We start from the raw sequence: 19,151 nt of genomic DNA, 5'->3' as shown, positions 1-19,151 counted from the left end.
AGTCATGTTCACATTTCACTTTATTTCATATTCTACCAAACTACAGTTAAGCTAAAGAAAATCACTGAAGAAGGAAGAATGCATGTTAAATTGTTAATGTCACTTAAGTCAAAAAAAATTATTCAAAAAGAAGAGAAAATGCAATCATCTTAAAGTTATTATGGGATACTCAACTGGGATATTCAACTAGGATATATTCAATCCTAAAATGTTAATCTACCAACTCCAAGGTGCTTTAAATTATGAAAGATGGTTAAAAAATTTAATCTTGATGCATATACAATAGCCATAATCTCATACTGTAATGCCCATGTGATGACGAGTCCTTTGTCATCTTATCCCAATTCCAAATTTGAGTGCAAAAAATGAGTTCGATTATATGCCTTGCCCACCATGTGATTCTGAACCACATGTTCATGGAGTTAACACTAGCTCATGATTCACATCTTGCTTTTGCTATTATGAGTAGCACTTCTTCATATTAAGCAAACTCATAGATATGACAAACCTAAAAAGTTAGGCCCCTCTAAATTTGGAGACATAGGGGATTGAGGGACATACATGATTAACACAATCATAAATTCCATTGCATAAAGGGTCATACAAGCAGCATGACATGTTGCAAGAATGTAATATTACATGTATTAACAATGGTTACAAAAGTTAGTAAGTCACTTCATCTTTAATTCAAAATAAAAATTGTTCTATGACTCATTTAACTTAAAAAATAATAATCATAGAGGTTATAAGAATGCCCACAAAGAATTTTAAAGAAATTTATATTGACTATCAAAAAAATTAATTTTGAATCTAAAATCAAAGCTTATATGCAACAACAGCATATATATCTCATGACATTTTTCTACTTAAATGCTTCCTATGATTTATCCAGTTGTACCTCAATGCTTAGAGTTTGCAATTGGCCTGCTAGCTCTGCAACACTGAATTATTTTTCTCAAATCTCTTCTTATAGACAAGAAAGCACAAAGCACAGCTATTAACATAGTTGGGTAGATATAACCAACTTTTCGGGTGCTTAAGCCATCAGGGTTTTGGACACTGCTCACTTCTTTTACAAGGCCCCATAATGTAATAAGCGTCCCGAACAGGCTCATTTTCCCTGCCCTTAAAGGACCTAAAAGGGCTCCTGCCACAGACAAGTAGCTTCCCGCTAGAATCTGGTGCAAACAAAAACAAGCATGAATTGATCATAGCAAAACACAAGCAAGAAAGATTACCAATCACTGCATATATTTGAACCTCAAGGCACTGGATATCGGTTTCAACAGAGGCATTGTTGAGATTGGTGAAGTGATACAAGTTGAGCAATTTGTTGTAGCTTGGAATGGTTGAACCCTTCAGGATAGCATTGGCAAAGGCCCCCGGATAAAGAAGAGTCCTAATTATATATTCAGGGAAGACTTCATTGGCAATTGACTGAGAAGCTGTCACCTCTATAGGTGTTGTGCAAATTCCATTTCTACATTGCACCCTGTGAAACCAACCAGACAACCAATTCAATTTAATGCTATTGAAGCTCAAATGTCATTACTGACAATACCATGATGCTTAAATGATCTAACATTATGGGAACTTTTAACAAATATGAAATTGGCACAAAAGATTTTCCCTCTATATGTCTTATTATTCCGAAGACAACACCGTGTGTATTGCATTTTCCTTTTTAACAATATGTGTCAGATTTATCTGTGAGTTTATGTGTGAACATTGAAGCAACAATAAAAATCCCAAATTTACAAGCAAGCATTACAATAAATTCTCTTAAAAATTTATTAAGAGGAAAATGGAAGTGCAAATGTTCATGAATTTTGCAGGAAAAAAAAGTATATATTCATTTGTTTTAGGTTGGTTTGAATGAAATAAACTGATCAACAATGTACCTGAAAAGAGGGACTTGGAAGAAAATGAGAAAGAAATAGAAAGAAGAAGCAATGGAAGAAATGCAGGATGCCAGTTTTTTGGAAGAAGCCATGAATGCTTTTTCTTTGATTGGAAATCAGCAGGGGCCCATTCACAGAGACAAAGGAAGTGGCAATTGCACAGCTTTGATGATGGTGACATATGGAACACCATGGATCTGCCACCTGTAACTCATGAAAATTTTTTTATATTTTTTATTTTGTCAATTTCATAAGTTGATGTTGAATAACATTAAAAGTTAAAAGGGCACATTTGAGTAATTTAATTTTACCTTCTCTAAGGTTTGGGTTAAAAACATTTTTTTATAATATATATGAACAATTTTGTTATTCAAAATTTAACCCCATTAAAAAGGTATTTATAACAAAGCAACTATTGATTTTCACCTTAATACTTTTTGAAAAAAATTGAGAGAATGATGATATGGTAGATTTTACGATAATGTTTAAAACATAATAGTTTAACTCTTTTATAAATTTATTCTTTTTAAAAGATTATGTGTGTTATACAAATATAAGTAAAACTAAATTCAAATTAAGTTAAATCGAAACTAAATAAATTCAAATTCGATTTAGCTAATAAGTAAATGAGCCTAAACTTGAGCTCGAGTATGGCAAGCCTGAAAAGTGGCCTGCTCATAGCTTAGTGAGTTATTCAAACTCAGTTTGATTGAGCTCATAATTTTTTATCAAGTTAAGTCGAGTCGAACCTCCTAATGAGAGTCAATGTGATACCCTTAGATGAATCCTACATCGACAAAGCACGAAAGAGATGTTGAGTCTGTCTATACTCTGTCTATGTATCCCACATCGGTTAGTGGTGGGAGAATTTGACTAGTTAAATAGTCGGTGAGCTCCTTAAACTGTTAAAACACGTTTTAGGTTGTAAAGCCCAAAAGTAAAACTATGATGGACTGTGTGTCCAAAGTGGACAATATATTGACAGTTGATCAGGTTATTGGACCAGAGATGTTACAAATAGTATTAGAGCGGTTCCACATATCCTCTTGAACGATGGTGCAGTAAACCTCAGCGAGGATGCTGAGTCCTGTAAGGGGGGTGTATGTGATACCCTTAGGCAAATTCTACATCGACAAAGCATGAGAGAGATGTTGGATCTGTCTGTACTTTGTCTATGTATCCCACATCGGTTAGTAGTGGGAGAATTTGACTGGTTAAATAGCTTGTGAGCTCTTTAAACTGTTACGACGTGTTTTAGGTTGCAAAACCCATAAGCAAAACCATGATGGACTGTGTGTCCAAAGTGGATAATATCTTGACAGTGGACTGGGTTATTGGACCAGGGATGTTACAGCCAAGTTCATGAGAAGCTCATTTCAGATGTATATTTAAAACCTATACAGAATTTACAATATATATAAAAATCTACAATAAAACTATATACATAAATAATATACATAATTTTATGTATAAATAATAATATGTCATCATATAATTGAAGGTTATTTTTTTCTAATTTAAAATTATTAATTATATAATGATATATCATTTTTTGTACATGTAAAACTCCTCAAAAATCCAAAAGCATCATATACTGCTACAACAATTCAAAGCTTAAAACAGAGCCGGACTCCTTAGTAATGGCTAGCTTGGTTTGCCACCATTGGCACTATAGGGCCCACCATCTCTAATTTTTTGTGATATATAGCACTCTTCAAAAATCTGAAGGCGGCATACGCTGCCACTACAATTCAAAGTTTAAAACAGAGCCAGATTCCTTAGCAATGGCTAGCTTGGTTTGCCACCATTGGCACCATTGTTCTAGGGCCTAGAACCTCCAATTTTTGGCCCAAGACCGGCTCGCTTGGCTTGCGGGTTTACTAACAAATTACCGCATGCCATGTTGCAACTTTCACAATCCCATCATCAACTGCGGCATAGCGTCGGGTTACCTCAATTGGTTGCCTTCTTGTTATAAGACTAGGAAAATCTACAGCTGGTTCTTTTTTTTAATTAAAATTGTGAGCTTCAAAATAAGACGGCATTATCGCTAGAGGAAGGGCTTGAACCTTCGACCTTGTGGTTAACGGCCACACGCTCTAACCCACTGAGCTACTCCAGCAGTTAGCCCGCTTTGACATAAAGTATTGCATTTGTTCAAATGAAAAGAGGGTAAATTTAAAGTTTTTGGTAAGATTAGGTGAAAAGAGTTAATTTTAATCGTAAAACAAGAGGATTTATGCGTAAAAATATATATATATTAAAATCCTCTTTGACAACATAAAAAAATTAAACTCTTAACTTTTCTAATTTAGTTTTAAATCATATAAAATAATTTCATATTTGTTTCAAAACCTTACAAGAAAAAACATCTTCTCCTATCTTAAATATTACTCGCATATAATTGTAATGAATTATTCTGAGTGGTATTGTTGGTGTCTCAGGTTTAACATGGGGAATGTTGGTCCGTTGCTATGCAAAGCAAGGTTTGATATTTCACTAGTTGTTGGGTGTGCTCTAATTGATAGTACTCCAAATGTTGAATCAATATTCAGATTGCGACCTAAAAGGAATTTGGTAACTTGGAATGCAATGACCACTGGCTACGCTCAAAATGGTGATTCGACCAAGGTGCTCCCACCTTTTGAGCAATGGAAGCTAGCAAATCAGTACTTAATTAGCACTTGTACACTTGGTCCTGTCTCGGATGTGAATGAGAAAGAAGCTGAGAAGTCTTGATGCGAAGCCTAGAGATCCCAGAAGGCTTTTCATAGCTCTTGCTGTGCTTTCATTGGCAGAAACTGTACCAGAAACTTTTCTAGAGGCAATATGGTCAAGTTCTTGGGCAGAAAAGCCTATTCCCTCAAATAATTTTGTGCAAGCTAGCAGAATCAGTGTCATATTGGAAGATGCATAATGCAAGCATCTTGAAAGATTCAGCTATTGAAAGATGCTTGCATTTATCAAGCAGCAAGTGGTTAGAAAGGCACGAACTCCGTTGAAAGGACATAAGTTTGAAACTCAAATTGTTGTTGCATCAAATACTTCTCTGTCTCGGGGTTTGAGAGGCTCTAGCAGTAGTAACAGTAGCAGTAAACACAGAAAGCAAATTAGAAATTGAAAAGATGACTATCCAGGCATGCTTGGCATGCTTTTTTAAAGCTTGAGGTCGCTTGTAAAATTTTATTAGCATTATGTCAATCCAAGAAATTAGTATAATTCTTTTTTATTCATATAGAACCTATACCAGCGCAATAATCAAATTTTCTATGGTTAAAATTACAAAACACTTTGTAGATTTACTGTCAAAAAAGGCCCATCAAACAAAAGACAAAATGGAAACATCCATAATTTACAATTCAAAATCTCAGCAAAATATAACAATGTAAAAGCATCCAAAAGCTAGTATCTTATATTTTCTGTCCGGTCTTTCCGAATGACAAAGCTGCTCAACTTACTCATTCTCAGGTTAATATGTATTATTAAGAAAAATTAGGAATTTACATGCCAGATAAGCAATATGTGAAATGTTGTACCAGAATTCTGAGTTATCCAGTGAGCTCTTCCATCAGACCCTGTTGATCAAGGAACACAATAAATTGTTGGTAGGAATTTGAGTTTCAAAAGTCCTATTTGATAATACAATTAGAGAAACAGCTTAAAGAGGATACCCACCCGTGAGATGTATGGCTCCGCATCTGTTCGTTTAAGAAAGTGCATTGAATGGCGAGCAAAATTGGCTGCCTTATCACTTACTACTATTCCTTCACCAACATCATCAAGAACCCTCACCTTGATGTAAGGGTCTTTTGGTGGCACCATATCCTGGCAAAAGCAAGAACTTCAGCTATAATAATTTAGGTGATTGCTTCAAGATGCTTGGTCATTCTATCAAGAAAATTGGTTGCAATATGCTCAATTGCCAAAACTTTATCCACTTTTGGAGCAAGCAACAGTACAATTTGGAGCACATCTTTGTGTAATTCAAAATCATCTCAAAGAATTGTTAATAAATTAATGGTCATTCAAAATACATGAATGCTTTTTTGTCTCTTGTGAGCTTTTTGCTCCAAAACATTTCCTACTTACAAGAATTGATGTATCAATTCTTTCCCAGAGTAAACATATTAGTCCTAAACTTGACTTTCTGCTTTTAGAGACATAAAGAATGTTTTCTTTTTTAAATAGCAACCAACCTTCAGCTCTATAAACCATTTTCATGATTTTCTGTTGCATCAACAATCAACAGCCATTGTAATCAAGATCAACAACTTATTAACTCTTACCAACATAAAGTTTAATCCACACAAGAGCTAGAAAAATATAACTCACCACATTCAAATCAAGATCTATTTTTGACATGTATGATTCCAAAGCAGCAGAATGCCTCTTAAAATACTCCTTCTCCAAATGGCTGAGCTTCTCCTGAATTTCTTCTGGAAGTTCAAAGAGCCTAAGCCCTACTTTCCATGCTAAATTCTGTATCATTTCTGCTCGATTGTACCTGCGTGGTCATAAACCATGAACCAGAGTTGCTTGTCACAATGAAAGACCACACATTAGCTGTATAATCTTGCTCAAATACTTACACATAAGCCATTAAGCAGCGCTTGTTCCGAATTAAAGAAAGGTGGTTGATGAGTGCTCCATAATGATCCGCATTTCTTGTTGTTTGGAAATCCAATCCTTCTTCCTGCATTTTCCTAAAATAGAAGCATCACATGAATCATACAAAGCAAAAATTGAGATAAATTCACACGGTAAAATAAAATATACACAATTATTCGATGCAAAGAAAGAATCCTCAAAATGCATGATCGGACAGAAACAGTGTGACGATTACCTTATCAAAGACTGAAGCACAACAAAATTTTCACTGCACTCTTTGGTTACTTCGTTTAACAGGTCGTCCTGCAACACAAGGATCTGAAGTAAATACTTAACTCTCATAAACAACAATTTATAAAGCTCTTCAGGTCTTGAGAATTAAAATCGATTTAAAATATAAATATAAATGAGTTCTAATTTATCAGCCTGCTTATAGAACTAAAGAATCAATTCAACTGACAAGTGCAATTTTCACAATTAGATGTCAATAATCAAAACGAACAATACGATTAGGCGACTTACATTGAAAGGCTGAAGCTGACCTTTTTCGCCGGTCGTTAGTTCTTTTACAAGACGGCACGCCAATCTTCCGTGCATACTTGCCTTTTCGAAACCTGCACTCGTTCAAACATTTCATCGAACAAATTAAATACACACACAGTAAATATAATTACATGTAGAAATCGCATTTTCAGGGGACATTTTTGGTAAATTACCTGTTTTCTAGTGTTTGGTGAGAGAAAAAACTGTGAGAAAGTTAAGGAAAATGGGTCGCGGAGCAGAGGCAGCGTAATGTGCTGTGGTCCAGCAGTTATAGGTTTTAGCGGGAAAGTTTTCAACGGCTTTTGAATTTGGCGCTCAAAATTTCAGGCCTTACCTTTTAGTTCCATAAAACGCTGCGTTTAAGAGGGCGTAAAGTAGGATATGTCATATACTCGTATCAATAAAAATAATACACAAATTAATTTGTGAAATTCCAACAACAGCCCTGCAATTGCTTTATTAGTAGGGCTGGATTCGAGCCGAGCCGGGCATCGAGCTCAGCTCAGTTTATATATAGTTGGCTTGAGTTTGGGCTCAAGCTCGATCGAGCTCTTTTAAGACTGACTCGTTTCGGGTTTGAATTCGATTCGACTTATTTTTTGTTATCAAAATGATATCGTTTTAATATACATTGTTCAAAATGATGTCATTTTATATCAAAAATTTTAATTTAAAAATCTGATAAGTAATTCGAACTCGATTAAGGTCGACTCATTTCAGGTTCGATCGAATCAAATTCGAACTCGAATTAATTCGACTCAAATCTAACCCTATTTATTAGGGTAAGTCATATGATAGTTATTCAGTCTTAAGCTAATTAATTCAAAAATTGTAAAAGTGTCTCCATTTTACTTATGTTATTCCAACTTGATGTTGTACGAAAAATTTTTTCACTTTTGTTGGTCAAATTAGAATCAGAGGTTTTTTTTTTTTTTACTATTTTACTTTATAATTATTGAATGATGATATGTTTTGATTGTGCTTTAGACGTGCAGGATAAAGTAAAATTCTTATCCCCACCCCAATCATCAATATTCTTATTTTGATTCTTCAATTATTTTTGCTATGACTGAATTTATTTATTTTATTCCAATTTATCCTTTTTTTTATTTTACTTATTGAGCTTGTCTGGAAGGTTGGAAGGTAGGAAGAGTTGCCATTTTTGAACGATATATACTTTTAAGATTAGAAACACTAATCAAATTTATTGATTTCCTTCCTTTCCCAAGAAAAATGAAATTTAATGAGTAATGTTATGTATATATATTTTTAGTATATAATTTTAATAAATAAGTAATGTATTATCATATAATTAAATATTATTTTTTAATTAAAATTTATCTAATAATATAATAATACATTATTTTTATATTTGAATTATATATATAGTTTTATTTAATTTTAATACGTAGACTTTACTAGTCGAGATGATTCATCGAAACTTATTATCAAGCAATGAGATTTATGTGCATGGTTTAAAATCTTTTAAAATAACAAAAAAAATTAATAATTGTATTGTTATTAATGATTCTACCACAAATTAATAAATATTTGCATAATTATTTATAAATTTATAATATTTATTTAATTATTTTTAATTGCATATTTTAATGTAAAATTTTAATAGCAGAGAGGTTATATTTTTTTTCATAAATTTAATAAAATAATTAATTAAAATGACTGATTTGAAGTGAGTGTATAGAAGTTAACCACCACTCCGGGGTTACGTCTTCGTGACTAATAAATTAGGGTTACCCAAAATTACCTCTTTTTTATATAATTGTTTTAATTACATTTTAAACTAATGGGCAAAGTTGGTGTAAACTCCTTTGGAGAAAAATACTCATTCGTATGTGAATATCGTGATATACATGGGCATGACAAAACGGTCCATTTGACATTCTACTATCACTTAGTTGGGCCAATTAATTTCTCTACCTCTCCTCATAATAGGGATCCATTATCCTGAAAGTGAGTAGTTTACATAACAAATATGTTTTGCCACCCATGAATGGGGCAAAGATGATCTCCAAATCTTTGACTCCACCTAATTCACCAACCATTGAATCAAGTTTAAATCATACATTGGTCATGTTCGAGGAGATGATTCAAGGACTCATTACTAGAGTGCATGATTAATACTAACACATTTTGGCGTTCGCATGTGTCGTAGGATAGAGGCTTTAGTGTCCTCCCTACATGATTCGATGACAACTCTTCAAAACGAGTGGTGGAGACATAATGTATATCCCACCATCCATGATCGAGTTAGGGATTAGACTATGTTAATCCAATTTTGTAGGTTTAACTAAATTAACTGATTTTTATCTAAAGATACAGAGGTTAATTTAACTTTAAAAATATCCTTGTTTTCTCAATTACACATATGAAATTAAACCAATGATTTCATTCACTATCATTTACCCGTACAAAATAACATAATTTTTTGTGTACTTCTCATTAATAGAATTTTCACTGTCAACACATTTCAACATATACCTTATATCAAAAAATAAAAAAAAAATATTGTGATTGATTCGGTAAGATTTATATAAAAGAAATCGATTTGTGATATTTGAAGATGAAGACTTTTTTTAAAGTTTGTATTAGAGGATTATAAAAAACAATAATGATCAAAATTTAAAATTAAAATAAAAAATGAGATAGAATTTTATTTTTTTAATATTATACTATAAATAACCTTTTTTTATAATTAATAAAAAATTTTAATATAATTAAGTAATGAATAAATTTTTAAATTTTTAAAAACTAATATATATCACCCCGATAAAAGACTAAATTTTGAATAAGTCGTATGACTTATTTTAAAGCAATCAATTGAGTTGGTAAGAGAATTTATGTTGAAATATTTTGAGTGGCGCACCTATTTTTTTACCAAAAAAGTCAATTGAATTGCCAGTATAAAATAATTAGGCTTTGAAAAAACCACAAGAATATTATTATGTTTCAACGGTTTGATAAACATTTAACAAATATATTTAAGACAGCTGTCATTTCATATTTCAAATCCCTACCCTCATCTCAGACCGAACCAAATTTTAGCCATCACCGATTTATTTAAGGCCGAAAGACTTGTTCCTACCTAGGGTTGTCAATTTTTTAAAATTTTAAATCTCATTCTTGAATCAAATTTTATTAAAAATTGTAATTAAATATAAGAATAAAATTATTAAAAAAATATAATTTATTATATTTTTCTTTTCAAATTTTAAAAATTAATAATTTTATCATTGTCTAAAGTTTTTAAATTTTGAAAAATTATATTTTCTCCCCTCCCCTTAAATCTAGGTTTTTTTCTTCACATCTTCAGACACCATTTTCGTCACTAGTGACCTCTCTTTTTTACCTTAAATCGTTATCGTTAACTTATTACACTTTCCCTAACGTCATCGTCTAAGTATTTGTTTGAATTCAGCGAATTCATATGATGAGTTTCATTTGGACATGTCGTTATCTAGATGAAACTCTTTGTTTGGATGATAGCTTCATCATCCAGATGATGCTCGTCTTTTCGTTTGGTGATCGAAGATCTAAAAATCTTTTTTTGTCTCTTCTCTTTATGGTTAAAAATCTGGAAATCGACTTTTTGTCTCTTCTCTTCTCTTCATGGCTAGAGCAAGTCTTTTAGGGTTGAAATGGGAAGTTGTAGAGGTGAAGAAAAAACACCTAAGTTTAGGAAGAAAACTATGATTTTTCAAAATTTGAAAACTTTAAGTAAAAGTAAATTTGTTAGATTTTAAAACTTGAAATAAAAATATAATAATATTTTTATATTATTATTATTATTAAAATAAAAATTTTACTTTTATATATAATTAAGACTTTTAATAAAATTTGGTTTATAGATGAGATTTTAGGGTTTTAAAAATTAATAAATAAGACTTATAATTTATATCAAACCTTGGGTGGGAACAAAGTCTTTTGGCTTTGTTTAAATAAAATATAAGGTGGCGTCCAGCTATGACATGACATTTGCCAATTTGACTCTGTCTACTGAAAATCTTAGGAAAATTTATAATTATTTGGCATTTTCGGTATTGGATTATCATAAATTAATCTCCCATTAAATAAATCGATAATTAATGTGGACCAACCTTTGATTAGTAAATAATGGGTTCGATTACAATCAAACTATACTACATATTTCATATATATCATAAAATAATTAAATAATTTTAAATTAAAAATAAAATAATATATATTTATATATATTTATTTAGATATATAAAAATAAATATGTATGATAAAAGGATAGATATACTTTAAAAAAAATAATGATTTACAGCGATGTATATGAACAATTTTAAAATTTTAATAATATTTATAATATTTCTTTAAAATGATAATATGTTAATTAGATTTTTTTGTTATTTTATTTTTAAAAAATTATATTATATAATATGATACGATACTCAATATAAAATATAAAAAATTAAATTTTTCTTTATGATACAATATATGATTCGATTAGTATGTTGATGACATTACACACCTTTTTTTTTTTTTTAGTTTTTATCCTCTCAAGGATTTTTTACAAAATGGTAAAAATATTCCAGTAGCTTGGGTTTACTTGTACTTTTCTGAAACTATGAGGGTAAATCAAATATTAACCCTTATTTTATATGTTTCTTTTTCAACCTCTCCCATCTCTTTCCGTATATAAATAACGACGTGAATAAAATCGTGACCAGACTAGCGAAGGGAGATCAACTACTTAATTATAATTATTATATTGTGATAAATAGTTTATTTGTGTTTGATCTAGGAGAAATCAGAGAAGAGGAGAAGAAGCCGTTACAGACATGGCGGGTTTACAGAGATCTGAGGTTTCGTTTCGCCGACAAGGATCTTCAGGGCTCGTATGGGACGATAGATTTTTATCGGGAGAGTTAAACAAACTGAATCAAAAAGATGAACAAGCTTCAGAGCCGCAGTTACAAGGCAGTGGCGGTGGCGTCGGTGGTCATCAAGAAGGAGAAGCTCAAGGCCAAGAGAGAGTACGCGACCATAATAATAATATTAATATGAAAGACGTTAAACCGGCAAGATCAGTTAACACAATGGAAAGAAGCCGATCCAACGGTGGAGGACGAGGCTACCGAACCGGCAGAGTGTCTCCGGCAATAGAACCGCCGTCTCCGAGGGTGTCTGCATGTGGCTTCTGCAGCGCTTTCAGTAAAACGTCCAAGAAGAATCAGTTGAAAAAGTCAGGTAAGCGTAGATCACGATAGCTTTTAGATAATAAAAGAAAATTATGTTTTTCAGTTGATCGGAGATGGAATATTCCGGTGAGTTTTGAAACAATTAAAGTTTCTGTTTTTGGTGTTGGTTGTTGATTGTATCAATGATGTTCTTGTTAGCGTTTGGGTGGATGTAATTATTGTACACTGTTTGGTTGCCGAGAAAATTTTCTTAGTTGTAAATTAATTTAATAGGAATCTCTTTTTTGATTTGGCATACAATGATTTGATGTGATATTTTTCTTATATGCTCTTTAATTTAACTTTCTTAGGCAGTTAAGTTTTTAAAATATTATGAGTATTTATTAAAAAAATTTTGTCATAACTATTTTATTTTAAATTAAACCAAATTTTAAAAAATAAAATTAATTAAATAAAATTTTTTGTAAATCATTTAAAATAAAATAAAAATATGAAAAATAAATTATACATATAATTATTTATTAAAAATTTTATTAAATATAATTAAATAATATAATATCTATTTATTTGACGTAAATAAATAAATAAATCTCATTATATGATTAGATGTTATTTTATTTTTAATTTAAAATTATTTAATCATATAAAAATATATATAAAATATATATTTAATTTTATATTTAAAATAAATATACATAATTTTATTAAAAATAATTGTATATATTTTTAAAATATATGATTTAAAATTTAATTAAATTTAAATAATAATTTAAATTAAAAATTATTTTTTAAAAATTTATTAGTCCAAATAAATTATTTTATAAATTAAATTAAATTGTAACTTTTAAAAAAGATTTGGTCTGATTGTACGATGCTAAATTATGGATATATCGATCATAACTATGCTTGGGAGGATAAATTAAATTCATAATAATTGAAAAAATTTGACTTGACAGAAATTATTTAACGTGAAAGAAGTGGGGGCATTTGTTGCTCTGGAGTGTTTTAATTGCCTCATGCAATTCCAAATTGATGCCGCCCACTGCTCCATCAACCCCACATCAGAGCAATCAAAAAGACAATGCAACCCGTGCTGATACCGTCCGTTCATACACAACCAGAGGATAATAATGTATTTTCATTAAGTTTCAGTGTGAAAGCGTTGAAAATTTGAAGGTTGGATGAGAGCACACGCTTTGGTAGGTATCAGCAAAATCCAAATCAAATTAAAATAAAATTGTTAATCTTATTCTTGCTTTCCTTACCACCAGTCATCACAAACGACAGTGCAATACACGATACTTCCCTGTGTACGTCATGTCATTCTCGAGAATTCGAAAAAACCTACACATCATACATAAGATGTAATTTGCGACAGTGTCTTCATACGGTATGGCATGTCCTACACATGATATAAGGTATGGCATGTTATTGGTAAAGCAAAGTAAAGATAACCATATGATCCATGTAGCATATGATAAGCCATCCGCAAGAAATGAACTGAATGACATGTCCTACGAGCCACGTGTATGACAGATCTTCCAAAAAGGATTATAGAAAAAGATGTTTCATGCAGAGGATATGTATTAAGTGTGTGGTATTCAAAAGACTGGCAAGTCATAGGAAAGAAACAAAGTTTGACATGTCACCTTCGTAAGTATAGAAATCGATTAGTCATACAAATTTGTCGGTATGATTTCACATGAATCATAGATTAGACCAAAAGCATAACATGTTCACAACTAATATACAAACATGTTCACTCACACATAATTCAAGAATATTGATATAATATATATACAATTTGAATATATAAATGATGTATTATCACATAATTGAGTATTATTTTATCTTTAATTTAAAATTATTTAATTATATAATAATATATTATCTATATATTTAAATTATTCATGAAAAATATATATCCCGTAACTTTATTTATTAAAAAAAGGGGAGAGGGAATAATTTACTGATATTTTCCCAATTCAACTTGCGTTTGAAATAGTGCTCATCACATTGTAATAATTCTTATACAATGAAAGGTTGGAAAAATACGTTACAAAGGAAACCGACACTTGTTGCTTTTCAAACATCACATACTTTGTCGTATTTCATATTTTATAATGGTCAAATTGCCATTTCCCACGCAAGGTAAATGACACTTTTCCTCCCTTCGAGTTTTAAAAAATTAAATTGCCCCCCATCTTTCTTTTGCGTTAACAAATCAATTAAATTTTTGTAAAAAACACTATTTTGCAATTTTGTTAAAATTATAAAATTATTATTAATAATTAACATAAATATTAAATTATCAATATATATTTATCAGTTTAAAAAATTATTATTTACACTCCTAAAAAAAAAATTAACCAACCTAAAGTGTTGTATTTTGTCAATTCTTGAGAATATAATTATTATTTTTTAAGTTATAGAGAAGTATAATGAAATTTAAAAAAAAATTAAAAAACATTTCTTAAATTTTTTCAAATTTCCAAAATCCTCCTAAAAATTCAGTAATACCTATAATATATTTAAAAATTGTAGTTTGCTTTCTAAAGTTTTGAAAAAGGAAAATGGAAAAAATAAGAGAAAAGAGAAATACAAAAGATAAGAAAAATACAAAAAATAGAAAAAACAAGAGAGAATTAAAAAATGTACAATGATATTTTTATCTTCCTCCTTAACAAAATTCGCTAATGGAACTACATAATAGGTGAGAATTTAAATTTTTAAAACTTGAATGCGAGAAATTGTACTTTGAGAGAACCTTAGGTGGGACATAGTTTTTTGGCCATTTAAAATTCTTGTGACTTCACCACCTATACCTTGTTTCTGTTTTCCAGAAAAGTATCTCTCTTAAGTCTAACAAAAGATTTTTACGCGCGCTCTGAATCTTTTCAGGTAGTTAAGTTCATACTTGTTTAACAGAGCATGGAACCTGGACTTCCAAAGTTTTTTCCGTGTTCAAAATGTGTTAGAGTTGTCATTCTTGTGCTTGTATGTTTCTCTCTGAGTTTTGCGTGTACGGAAGGTTTTGACTCTTTGTTGGAGCTCCCACGTTCTGGCTCAAATAGAACCCGACCCAGATCGAAAAGGGTCCTTTTTGTTGGTGATTTTGGTGCTAGAGGAGATGGTCTCTATGATGATACTGAGGTAACTCATCTATAATACATGGTGCTCACAGCTTTTAATTATTTCTTTAATTTAAGCTGATTTTTGTTTCAATATATAACTTTGAGAGAGTGATTTTGTAATATCTATGAATTGTTAGTTGTCTTGGAGACTCGAATTGTGTCTAGTTTTAAGAAAACTACAGTTGTTTGAGGAATTTCATGATTATGATGTCTAAGAAATGTATAACACAGACTTGACTTGTTGATTAGGAATATCCTTCCGGGAAATTTGAACTTGGAATCGCCTGATTATGAGTTTCATTTGTGGGAAAACTATATAAATTGAGTTGGTTTAACCAAATCTTTTGTAATCAGAAGAGATTTGATATCTAGAATCATGATGATCACTGTTGAAATGTTGCTGTGGGTACAATATTCTTTTGTCTTCTTCTGTTGGAAACCTAATGCACAGTACTGATTCATAATAGGCAAGTTTTTTGCTGTTTCCCCATGTTTACTAATAATTGTAAAGATGAAGCATATAATATGTTATGGTGCATTTTATGCTTTCAGGCTTTTGAAATTGTTTGGAAGCTAGCTTGTTCCTTTTCGTCGCGAACACGAATTGTAATTCCAGCTGGATATACTTCTCTGATCCATCCTATAGACTTCTGTGGGCCATGCAAATCAAAAGTCACTTTAGTGGTAAGAGCAAAAAGTTCGTAAAAACTGATTTTTCATATGCAATATCTTTTGTTCAATTTATTTCAATGGGATTGTTTTTCAATAGATATCTGGTACAATCATTGCCCCCAAAGATCCTGATGCATGGAAGGGTTTAAATACTCGTAAATGGCTCTACTTTCATGGGGTGAACCACCTTACAGTAGAAGGAGGAGGGACAATCAATGGGATGGGATGGGAATGGTGGGCTAGATCGTGCAAGATCAACCCTGCTAATGTATAGCTATCTTGCAGTTTTAAATTTTCGTCTAATTTACAGTTACCTCTTTTTTTTCTGAATCGGATTTATTTAATGTATTGCAGCCATGTCGACATGCTCCAACGGTTAGTGCTGGTCTTTTCTTTGATCAATGCAGTTAGTTCTGCTCTGTGCACCTTAAACACCCCTAATTATGGCACCAGAATGTTACTTTTCCATATGGTTTTGTAGGCTTAGTATCTTACACGCTTGCAGGCTGTTACTTTCCACAAGTGCAAGAATTTGAGAGTCAAGAATCTTAGAATTGTCAATAGCCAACAAATGCACATTTCGTTTAGTAGCTGTCTTCGGGTTGTGACTTCCCTACTCAAAGTGATAGCGCCTGCTATGAGCCCCAACACAGATGGAATCCACATTACGGCATCACATCGTGTTCAAGTCAAAAAGTGCATTGTAAGAACAGGTTGGCTATTCTCGGGAACTGCTTTATATCTGAGTGGTTGTACAATATTTTTTTACCAAAGCTAAAATTCTTCTCATGTTTATTTAAAAGCAGTAATTTTCCTTTTTGCTAGAAAATATGGATGATATTCTGCTTCATTGAAAGACAACAAGATTGTGAATTGAGATTTTTGGTTGTGATTACATGTCATTTTCAAAAAAGTGGTCTGTTTACTCAATCTTGTCTGTTTACATTTTGAGAGAAACAATTATATTGCATCTTCAAAATTCATGGTTAAGCTGTATCTAAGTTTCCCGTCTTTGTGACCTATCAAAGGTGAAGGATGCATGTCCTATTTCGTGAAAAAAAAATTCTTTTGACATCCTTATCTGTTTTGTTCTTAAAATTCTTCATCCAGGAGATGACTGTGTCTCTATAGTCAGCAATTCTTCACGAATCCAAATAGAAAATATTGTCTGTGGACCAGGCCATGGCATAAGGTAAGAACAACTTCCATCCTAATTAGACCGTGGATAGAGTTTTGTTACTTTACTCATTTAGATCAGTGTCCATCAGCATTGGAAGCTTGGGAAAATACAACTCATGTTCACAAATTCAAGATGTAACAGTTGATGGAGCATTTATTTCTAACACTGAGAATGGGTTGCGAATTAAAACATGGCAGGTAGTCTTCCCAAGATCATAGTCTCTCTTGCTCTGCCTATACATGTAACTGTAAATTTTATGTGTTATAGAAACTAAAAATATTGAATATATACTAAATTGATTATTTGCTTTCTTATATCTTCACCAGGGAGGTAGTGGCTTTGCCGCTGACATTAAGTTCCGGAATGTGTTGATGAAAAACGTATCAAATCCAATTATAATAGACCAATACTATTGTGATTCTTCGACACCATGTGCAAACCAGGTAAAAATTTCTTACTTCTTGTTTAGAAAATCGAAACACTGCCCTTCAGGGTTTTTCATTTTGAATTTAAAAAGGTCTTGCATTCATATTCTTGTCGATGAATTTCGTTTTGATGTATTTACAGAACTGTTTGGTTTTTACATGTATCACTTATCCTGATATCCTGATGAAATGCAGACTTCGGCTGTTAAGATGGATAACATATCCTTTGAGAACATTAAAGGAACTTCAGCGACAAAGGATGCTATAATATTTGCATGCAGCAATGACGTACCGTGTGAAGGCTTATATCTTAAAGACATTCAGCTTGTGTCACAATCTTCGGGGGTCACAAGTTCATTCTGTTGGAACGCTTGTGGGTCGAGTGCGGGTTTAGTTTTCCCCCCTGCTTGCTTCACATGCACTGATGGCTTAATTCAACAGTATGTCTCATCTAGCTACGCCTTAACCACTGAAGGCTTTATTCAACAGAATGTCTCATTTAACTATGCTTTTCAATCCTTTTGAAGAGAGATCAGTCTTTTCTAATATGTGCCACGCCCTTCTCGTGCAGAAGTTACAGAAATTATGACTTGAGCAATTCACATTGTTCTGCATTTGTTTTTTCAGCTCACCAATGAGAATATTGAGTAGGATTGTATAATTATTGTTGTACATGGTTCTAAACTATTTTACACGAATCAAGTTTCATCTGAGAATTATAGTGTTATTCCATTTCTTTTATGGTTCAATCCATGAGTTTGTTGAGGGGCATATCACTGGAGAGGGCATTGTAATGAAAGGCGGTTCAAACCCATCATATATTTGCAAATTTCTTTGTACATCAAGATGTGGCTGCCAATTTAATGTGGCCATAGCAATAATTAGGGGTGTAATTAAACCGAGTTCGAATTTATGTTGGTTGGCTTGATAAGTTTGTCACTTGAAAGCCCAATAGGGTTTAAATAAATGTTTTAGCAGAATTCAATCCATTCATTTCTGTCTTTAGCTCAATATCGAGCTAAGAAATCACCAAGTCAAGAAGTTTAAGCTCTCCTCTGAAGTATTCGAATTGAGCTCGGATGAAACATTACTCAAGTCAGGTTACAGCCTAGCAGTGAAAACACTGGAAGGTACAAGTACATTTCAAGCATTTTCTCAAAATCTTACTGATAAAATAAAGCAGGGTTTTCTACAGATTATATAATTTGTAAATTTTTTAGTTCAGATTGAGATTATTGTCTTCTGTAACAGTTAACCCAATGAACCTGTCATGAATTCAGTCGGTTAAAAACAATAAAGACTAAAATCTGCGAGCACCCTGATGCTAATTTCATAAATCAGTATAAAACATGTTCATAACGTCTAATTCTTTTGCTTCCTCTTACTTTATAACTCATTCAGAAATTAAAATAAGCCGCTCCAGAAGTCTGAGACCACAGTTAAATTTCGGAATGTTGTGGCTGGAGAATTAATAATTATTAAGCTCTGAAATCATACAATTCAAC

General features: G+C 31.8%; 4 protein-coding genes and 1 non-coding gene across 6 annotated transcripts; 2 read left to right on the top strand and 3 right to left on the bottom strand.

The window, feature by feature from the left end:
• Nucleotides 1–613: 613 nt before the first annotated feature.
• LOC123218951 lies at nt 614–1,993 on the bottom strand. Its single transcript, XM_044640610.1, has 3 exons — nt 1,902–1,993; nt 1,261–1,492; nt 614–1,178 (listed from the first exon to the last, which is right to left on the bottom strand). Exons 1-3 carry the CDS (start codon nt 1,991–1,993, stop codon nt 900–902), a joined length of 603 nt encoding a protein of 200 aa, XP_044496545.1. The 3' UTR covers nt 614–899.
• Nucleotides 1,994–3,949: 1,956 nt separating this feature from the next.
• TRNAN-GUU lies at nt 3,950–4,023 on the bottom strand. The gene has a single exon. It is a non-coding gene; the product is annotated as a tRNA-Asn (tRNA).
• A 1,176-nt stretch (nt 4,024–5,199) lies between these two features.
• LOC123218635 (probable DNA replication complex GINS protein PSF1) lies at nt 5,200–7,384 on the bottom strand. The gene is made up of 7 exons (XM_044640146.1): nt 7,226–7,384; nt 7,032–7,123; nt 6,745–6,812; nt 6,491–6,604; nt 6,234–6,405; nt 5,577–5,726; nt 5,200–5,476 (listed from the first exon to the last, which is right to left on the bottom strand). Exons 2-7 carry the CDS (start codon nt 7,104–7,106, stop codon nt 5,450–5,452), a joined length of 606 nt encoding a protein of 201 aa, XP_044496081.1. The 5' UTR covers nt 7,107–7,123; nt 7,226–7,384; the 3' UTR covers nt 5,200–5,449.
• Nucleotides 7,385–11,740: 4,356 nt separating this feature from the next.
• On the top strand, nt 11,741–12,530 carry LOC123218286 (MAPK kinase substrate protein At1g80180-like). The gene has a single exon (XM_044639635.1). It carries the CDS (start codon nt 11,876–11,878, stop codon nt 12,302–12,304), a length of 429 nt encoding a protein of 142 aa, XP_044495570.1. The 5' UTR covers nt 11,741–11,875; the 3' UTR covers nt 12,305–12,530.
• Nucleotides 12,531–15,058: 2,528 nt separating this feature from the next.
• Nucleotides 15,059–18,362, top strand: LOC123219612 (probable polygalacturonase At1g80170). 2 transcript variants are annotated; one of them, XM_044641614.1, is made up of 9 exons: nt 15,060–15,388; nt 15,922–16,053; nt 16,139–16,309; nt 16,396–16,416; nt 16,547–16,754; nt 17,152–17,233; nt 17,310–17,418; nt 17,548–17,664; nt 17,842–18,362. In XM_044641614.1, exons 1-9 carry the CDS (start codon nt 15,167–15,169, stop codon nt 18,169–18,171), a joined length of 1,392 nt encoding a protein of 463 aa, XP_044497549.1. In that variant the 5' UTR covers nt 15,060–15,166; the 3' UTR covers nt 18,172–18,362. The 2 variants fall into 2 exon arrangements, with proteins under 2 accessions (XP_044497550.1, XP_044497549.1); XM_044641615.1 differs by lacking the exon at nt 16,139–16,309 and having other exon boundaries at nt 15,059–15,388.
• Nucleotides 18,363–19,151: the final 789 nt, after the last annotated feature.

The sequence above is a fragment of the Mangifera indica genome, chromosome 6, assembly GCF_011075055.1.
Source record: "Mangifera indica cultivar Alphonso chromosome 6, CATAS_Mindica_2.1, whole genome shotgun sequence".
Lineage (NCBI taxonomy): Eukaryota > Viridiplantae > Streptophyta > Magnoliopsida > Sapindales > Anacardiaceae > Mangifera > Mangifera indica.
This window is presented reverse-complemented; position numbering and strand designations above follow the sequence as displayed.

Bases quoted from the DNA above. Each gene is read 5' to 3' on its own strand.
- LOC123219612 (XM_044641614.1), top strand. From the start codon at position 15,167: ATGGAACCTGGACTTCCAAAGTTTTTTCCGTGTTCAAAATGTGTTAGA. The intron at 16,310-16,395 runs GTATAGCTATCT...AATGTATTGCAG, and splicing joins GCAAGATCAACCCTGCTAAT to CCATGTCGACATGCTCCAAC. The intron at 17,665-17,841 runs GTAAAAATTTCT...GATGAAATGCAG, and splicing joins CGACACCATGTGCAAACCAG to ACTTCGGCTGTTAAGATGGA.
- LOC123218635 (XM_044640146.1), bottom strand. From the start codon at position 7,106: ATGCACGGAAGATTGGCGTGCCGTCTTGTAAAAGAACTAACGACCGGC. The intron at 6,813-7,031 runs GTAAGTCGCCTA...CTTGTGTTGCAG, and splicing joins GTCAGCTTCAGCCTTTCAAT to GACGACCTGTTAAACGAAGT. The intron at 5,477-5,576 runs GTGGGTATCCTC...CTTGATCAACAG, and splicing joins CGGAGCCATACATCTCACGG to GGTCTGATGGAAGAGCTCAC.
- LOC123218951 (XM_044640610.1), bottom strand. From the start codon at position 1,993: ATGGCTTCTTCCAAAAAACTGGCATCCTGCATTTCTTCCATTGCTTCT. The intron at 1,493-1,901 runs GTACATTGTTGA...TTGGTTTCACAG, and splicing joins TTCCAAGTCCCTCTTTTCAG to GGTGCAATGTAGAAATGGAA. The intron at 1,179-1,260 runs GTTCAAATATAT...TGTTTGCACCAG, and splicing joins CCGATATCCAGTGCCTTGAG to ATTCTAGCGGGAAGCTACTT.
- LOC123218286 (XM_044639635.1), top strand. From the start codon at position 11,876: ATGGCGGGTTTACAGAGATCTGAGGTTTCGTTTCGCCGACAAGGATCT.